Source organism: Haplochromis burtoni, unplaced genomic scaffold (genome assembly GCF_018398535.1).
Source record: "Haplochromis burtoni strain Fernald_Lab_line unplaced genomic scaffold, NCSU_Asbu1 Contig_46, whole genome shotgun sequence".
Classification (NCBI taxonomy): domain Eukaryota; kingdom Metazoa; phylum Chordata; class Actinopteri; order Cichliformes; family Cichlidae; genus Haplochromis; species Haplochromis burtoni.
Genome location: NW_024582407.1, coordinates 522,348 through 529,735, shown reverse-complemented (window position 1 = coordinate 529,735; position 7,388 = coordinate 522,348). Strand labels below are relative to the sequence as shown.

General features: G+C 41.4%; 1 protein-coding gene across 1 annotated transcript in view; it reads left to right on the top strand.

The window, feature by feature from the left end:
- Positions 1-7,388, top strand: part of anapc1 (anaphase promoting complex subunit 1) — a 66,783-nt gene that overhangs the window by 46,330 nt on the left and 13,065 nt on the right. The window contains exon 49 of the mRNA XM_005941298.3: positions 354-440. Within this exon, the coding sequence (XP_005941360.1) occupies positions 354-440 (87 nt within the window). The remainder of the gene's footprint in view (positions 1-353; positions 441-7,388) is intronic.

Genomic DNA, 7,388 nt, shown 5'->3' with positions numbered 1-7,388 from the left:
CACACACACACACACACACACACACACACACACTCTCTCAATTTCTTCTTCTTCTATTTTCCTTTTTCTTTCTGATCTTCAATGTTGCAATTTTGACACAGTCTCCTCTTTTTCCTCTGTTTTGTCTCGTGTTTATGTAACACTTTAAGATGAATTTGATTTGTTTAAAAAGTGTTAACTGCATAAGATTTCATTTATTTCTTCAGATCACATCTCTTGTGCCCCTTCCTTATATTAAATGTCTTCTTCTTTCAAATGCTTCTTTATCTGTCTTTTGTATCCTTCCTTTTCTCTCTTTCTCCTCCATATGTTAATTTATAGCAATATTACAATTGTTTTATGTTTTTCTGCAGCCTGAAGCCATCTCTACGTTCACCTCTGAGCCAGCTCTTGTCTCCTTTGCCGAGCTCTTCTGTAAAACTTCTGAAGGAATGAAACATGTGAGTTTTACATCCAAAAATGGATACGGATACACTCTGAAGGCAGGTTTCCTCCATAATGGCTTATCCCTGCAGTCATGTTACTGTTGTGGGTGAGCAACAGAGAGCCTGTGGCTGGTTTGAACAAACACAAGGAGTATAATGGTATTGCAAAACACTCAGCCTTAAACAGATTTTTTTTCTTAAGAGATGCCAGCTCAGTGGTGAGTTATAGTTTACTGTAAGATTTCTAAAGCAAATGTGTTGAATATAAATGCAAACAAAAGGTAACAAAACGTGTTTTCATTTATTCAGATGCATCCAGCATTTTCCCTACTTTCTTTTTTTTTTTTTTTTTTTTTTTTTTTTAAACAGAACCGACCATTTTTACCCCTCAGTCGTTAAAGGCTGATGGGTTATTATCGTCACCCCACCAGGCAGGGGGCTGGCTCCTGGCACCGGATATTAGTGAATGCGATAACCTGAGATCAAGGCGATACAAGAGCTTCAAAATCTTGAAGGAGTTTGATTCTCAGTGACCTTGACCTGAAGGTCAAAATAGGTTTTCTGAAAATCTTTTAAATGCAATAACTGAAGAAGGAAATTCCAAATTAATAACATAGGTGCATCTACTAAAAATCTTGGATGAATTTGATTCTCGGTCACCTTGATCTTAAGGTCAGAGTAAGTTTTCTGAAATGCAATAACTTGAGAAAAAATGCAAAAATGCACCATAGCTGTGCCTACTAGGAGGCTGAGGGGTAGTACTTCGTAGTTGCCAGTATTTTTAGAGAGTTATTCCAGACAAGAGTTTGTCAATTTTCCCAGGAAGCCTGACCTGTCAAATATCTCACAGCTTTGTTGTTAACATAGTTGGCAATGAAATATAGTTACATTGTAAACAAAACTCCTCTTCCCTTTAGAGTAAACAAGGAGCCATGATTGTGGAGGAGCTCTGACATAAGCAATGGAAAAATACAAAAAGCTAATAAAATGTCTTCCCAGATTCATGTTAGACAAAACCCAAATAGGTCAGTTTTGTGTTGGATAAACAACAATTTTCATACACCATGTATTCCTGTATCCTGATTCAGGTCTTGTGCAGGACAACCCATCCATGAGCATGATTTTATAATGTTACAAATATATTAAAAGGAATTGTTCTCTATATAAAGAATAAAGAAAATTTCAGGAAACTGCTATAGCAAACGATAAACATAAAGATGAAAAATCAGGGAAAACTAACTACAAACAGCCATATCAGCCTTTAGAAGAGATTAGCTTAAATTAAAAGCATATAGGAAGCATTTACCAGACTCTGTATCAGTGTTTTATATGTTACAAACAAAACAAGTTTCAAGTTTCAAGTACAGCTACAGTAGATCTTGGTAGAAATGTGGGAAATATTCAAGACCTTGACTTTGACTCAACATGCCAACAGGAGTAACAGGCATTCAATGGCCCTCTGAGGCCAGTCTGCATAATGCACATATGCTGAAGTTTTCCAAGTAGCATTTTTCCTGTATTCATTACTTTTAAGTCGAGTATATTGGTAAATATTTGCTGCTAGTTTGCAAATATTTGGTCATAAAGGCAAAGCATTGAATAAATTCAAAACTCACACAGGTTATTACCCCTTAACATTCCTGCACATTTTTAACATCTGTACTATATTTTACCTCAATATATTACCTCAAAAGTCACACATTCTGTGCCTTTAATGAGCTTAACATTGCTTTTAGCAATACATTTGGCAAAAGTGAAATCACAGAACTCACAAAAAAGATTGGCTTTAAAATAAGAATAGTTTTTAGGATATTTCAGTCAAAACAGGTTTGCATACAAGCTTAATGAAAAAAATAAACTGTAATGACGCCCAAAAAATGCTTACCTACAGCTTGATCTTATTAATCACTTGACTCTTATTTTGAGTAAAGTGGCTGCTTCGTCACATCTGGGTAATCGGTTAGATTGCACAGAGGTCATTGGTTTCAACTTGCATGGTGAAATGGAAGAAAATTAATCATGTTGAAGCATAGTGTTCTGTAATTAAATTTAAGAACAGGGGGACATCTCTTTGCTGTTCGTCTAGTTTTATCTGTTCAATCTCAGCATTTCTGCCTCTATATTTTCTACTTTTACTTGTTTATTAAATGTGAATATAGCCTGTAAATTCAGGAAATTGTTTTCTGGCGTGTAATTGAAAGATTCGTTGCTGTCTGGTATTAATGTGGGGTGAAATAGCTCCATGCCTAGATTTTAAATATACAGATCCCAACAGGCTCCGTATTTCTCCTTGTCAGTAGAGTGTGCCTAACATGAACAGATGGCCTTAAAAGTAATGAATTTAGTTTTTAATCAGAGTTCAGCCTCTATATAAGGAACTGATTAAGATGTGTTCTGTACAAACTTCAGTTAAATTCATACGATTTTAGACAGCGACACAATTTTAATACACTAAACATGTGGCTGATTGCAGGCTTTCAGCTTGAATTCAAGGGTTTTAACAAAAGTGTTGCATTCATTGTTTAGGAGAGAGAGACATTTTTACTAGGGGTGCAACGATACACAAAATTCACGGTTCGGTTCAATACTTTGGTGTCACGGTTCGATATTTTTTCGATACAAAAAATTTTTTCATGCCTTTTTAAATTTGTCATTTATTAAAATTATAAATATATATTTTAACTCAAAAGTACAGTTTTTAAATTTAATGTTGCTGAAACAAAAGTAATTTAAAAAAATAAATAATCTGATTGAGGAATCACTCATCGTTGGAAAAGAGAGTTTATTACAGAGAAATGTCTCTTTCCAAAATAAAAGCTATACTATACGCTTCTTCTGGGCTATATTCTCAGCAGCATATTGTAGCGGGTCAGGGCTGTTTGGGGTTCTGTTTGTACAGTTATGTTTTGTTTATGTTGCCATAGTGACGGGTGACGCCCTCTCGCTGCGACGGTGTGTCCTTCCGGGGTCAGAGGGCGCCCTGTGTGTTGTTGTTGTTGTTGTTGCTGTGCGGTTGCAGCGCTGAGCAGTTAGCTAGCGGCAGTGTTCTTCTGCAGATGTCAATAAACGGCTGTGCTCCCTGGCTAGCTCACGGGAAGCAAGACCAAACGACACCTCCGTCTCCTCGTTGTCTGAGCTCGCCACATTGGTGTCAGAAGTGGGATGATGGTGGCACCCCATGTTCTGACCCGAGTGACTTTTCCCCCGCCGGTCGTGACCGGCCGGTGCGCCAAAAGAAGGCACCTGGACATTTGCAAAGTGAAAGCAAAAAACAAGCGCAAATTCAAACGCGATTTCAATATGTCACATATTGACAGTGGCTCACCGATGCCAATGACATAATTACCCAGCTACATTTCCGAAAGAATGCAAAAGCATTGACATATATTTTTCCTTCCTACAATAGCCCAACGGGCAGGGCAGAGATAGATTTTGGTAACCCGACTGGAAAAATCGCTAGCCCCGGGACGTCGGGCTAGCGATTTTGCAAGCCCTGTGTTACAGGCATGGCCCTTTAAGGATGAAGCCTGATGGGAAATGTATTCGGGATGTGTGTAGCGGGACTGCCTGGTGTGTGTGTGAAGAGAGAGAGCGGAGAAGGGGAAAAAGTAACGGTTAGCTACAGAAGAGACGAAAAGAAAATAAATAAAAGGAATATAATAACTCCCTCGACAGCCAGAGTTGTGTCGGCGATGCTCGCTGTGAGTAAACTGTTTCAGCCCACTGTACGCGGTGTTCGTGCCTTAGAGAAGAAATAAAGTTCGGTGAAGCAGTTTCCTACGCCTCCTTCGATCTTTTTGCTAGCGGAGTTGACCTGTATAGTAAGCTGTTGCCGGCTACGAGTCAGTTACGGAACCTTCAAGTAACTGCCAGAGGTTTCCTTACTACGGTTCGGGGCCGCGGATCTGGCGCGGTAACACCTGTATCTGATTGAGGAATCACTCATCTTTGGAAAAGAGAGTTTATTACAGAGAAATGGCTCTTTCCAAAATAAAAGCTATACTATACGCTTCTTCTGGGCTATATTCTCAGCAGCATATTGTAGCGGGTCAGGGCTGTTCGGGGTTCTGTTTGTACAGTTATGTTTTGTTTATGTTGCCATAGTGACGGGTGACGCCCTCTCGCTGCGACGGTGTGTCCTTCCGGGGTCAGAGGGCGCCCTGTGTGTTGTTGTTGTTGTTGCTGTGCGGTTGCCGCGCTGAGCAGTTAGCTAGCGGCAGTGTTCTTCTGCAGATGTCAATAAACGGCTGTGCTCCCTGGCTAGCTCACGGGAAGCAAGACCAAACGACACCTCCGTCTCCTCCTTGTCTGAGCTCGCCACATTGGTGTCAGAAGTGGGATGATGGTGGCACCCCATGTTCTGACCCGAGTGACTTTTCCCCCGCCGGTCGTGACCGGCCGGTGCGCCAAAAGAAGGCACCTGGACATTTGCAGGACTTTGTGTGGGGTAATGGGGTCGTCGGGGACGACTGACCCCTTAGGTGGGGGCTATGTAGCGGGTCAGGGCTGTTCGGGGTTCTGTTTGTACAGTTATGTTTTGTTTATGTTGCCATAGTGACGGGTGACGCCTTCTCGCTGCGACGGTGTGTCCTTCCGGGGTCAGAGGGCGCTCTGTGTGTTGTTGTTGCTGTGCGGTTGCCGCGCTGAGCAGTTAGCTAGCAGCAGTGTTCTTCTGCAGATGTCAATAAACGGCTGTGCTAGCTCACGGGAAGCAAGACCAAACGATACCTCCGTCTCCTCATTGTCTGAGCTCGCCACAATATTAAACATATCAGGTCCCCATAAGGAGAATCATGTGCTAACGGCTGTCTAAATGACTCGGGTAAAGTTTGTAGCATGCATGCTTGTTGTTTTTGTCTGCTTCCACTTGTCTTTGCACTAGGATGATGTCGGGTAAATGTGCAGTCATATTCGTTGTGTTCCCACTAGTGCTGTCAGCGTTAATCTCGTTGAAATGACTTAACGCCACAACACGGCAAATCTCCGTTAACGAGCTATGCCCCGTGCGTGGGGCTAGACGGCCAACACGTTAACGAGCTAACTGCGCTAACACACTAGTTCCCACCCATGTAATTGAGCATTGCGTGGCACATCCAACATACTGTTTTACTTTAGTCCATGACGCGCTTACCTTCAGGGTCATACGTCACATGAAAACCAAAATAATTCCAAACGCCAGATCTGAATGAGGGTGGGGGAGGTTCAATTTGCCATGTTGCAAGGAGAGCTTAACTTCTGTCTCGCTAGCTTGCCCTGCGCTCTTCCTTCTGACTGATGCTGTCTGTGTTGAGCGCTCAGTGGATCTGCGCTCGACAGTGCAGCCTAGGCGGAGTAGTCGAACGCAGATTCACTGAGCGCTCAACACAGACAGCATCGTCAGAAGGAAAGTTGATAAAATAAATTACAAATTTTGTATTGTTCGATACATATGCGTACCGAACCGAAAGCACTGTATCGAACGGTTCAATATCGATACGAATATCGTTGCACCCCTAATTTTTACCCCTCAGCTGTGAAAGGCTGATGGGCTATTGTCATCACCCACCGGGCAAGCAGGCGATGTGGTCAACCAAGTTTGTAAATGTGATAACTTGACAACGAAGAGATGTACGATTTTGAAATTGATACCAGCGGGTGTATCTACTAAAAATCTTCGGATCTAGCGACCTCGAGATTGAGGTCAGAGGTCAAGTTTTCTGAAAGTCTTGTGAATACGAATGAAACTCGAGAACAAGGCGACGTAGGATCTTGAACGTCCGTAGGTGTATTTACTAGGAGGCTGAGGCTGTGAAGGGATAGCCGTGATTCCAAATGCTGAACTTGGATTTGGTACCTTTGCCCTGGAAAGCCCAATGAGATGTTAATGCAAGTGAAAGAGGCCATTAGGATTAAAAGTTAAAGTAAACCAATCACCTTTAAAAGAAGGAATCCATTGGTGAGCCAGTTAAGGAAAAACCCTTCACTAAATCTATCAAGAAGACTCCTTCATTGATGTAAATGCAGGGGGTTTAAAACAAGGTGCAAGCCAGAAAACACTCAAAAGAGCCTGCACATTTCTGAGAAAAACATCCTTTGGACAGAAGAAAGATTAGCTTCCCAGAATGATGGAAAAGAAAAGTTTGGAGAAGGAGCTTATGATCTGAAGCATACTAATTCATCTGTAAAACATAGTAGGGACAATGTTATATGGTCATATAGGCATGTATAGCTGTCAAAGGAACTTGGTTACTAGTGGTTATAGATTATGTGACTGAAGAAGTAGTTTTAAAGTGCACAGGGCTATATTCTCTGCTCAGATCCAACAAAGTGCTTCAGAGTGGAAATAATGTTTGTGGAAATTTGTTAATAAAGCCTGCAGACACAATGAGTTGTAACAGCACCTTTATTTCAACTATCTCATGCATAAGGAGGGACGTCAGTCAGGGGGGCACTGAGAGTCGTCTCAAAGTTGATGGTCTCGGTGGTGGCTAAAACACACAGCTCTGTGAATCCTCCATTTTCTCCGCTTCAACAGCTGGTAGGACAAAGGTACCTTTTCCCTCAGGGGTGATAAGCCCATCCATGGAACAGTTGTTCAGCGACCATGTTTTTATTAAAGGATGTTAGCTACCGCTCACCACTTGTCTGCAGGCTTTAAATGGAAAACTTCCACAACATGGATAATGACACAAAACATACTCCAAATACAATGCAAAGGTTTGTCAAACGGGAGAATATGGACATTTTTCAGTGGCCAACACTATAAGCGGTTAATGCACATACAGGGAGTGCAGAATTATTAGGCAAGTTGTATTTTTGAGGAATAATCTTATTATTGAACAACAACCATGTTCTCAATGAACCCAAAAAACTCATTATTATCAAAGCTGAATGTTTTTGGAAGTAGTTGTTAGTTTGTTTTTAGTTTTAGCTATTTTAGGGGGATATCTGTGTGTGCAGGTGACTATTACTGTGCATAATTAT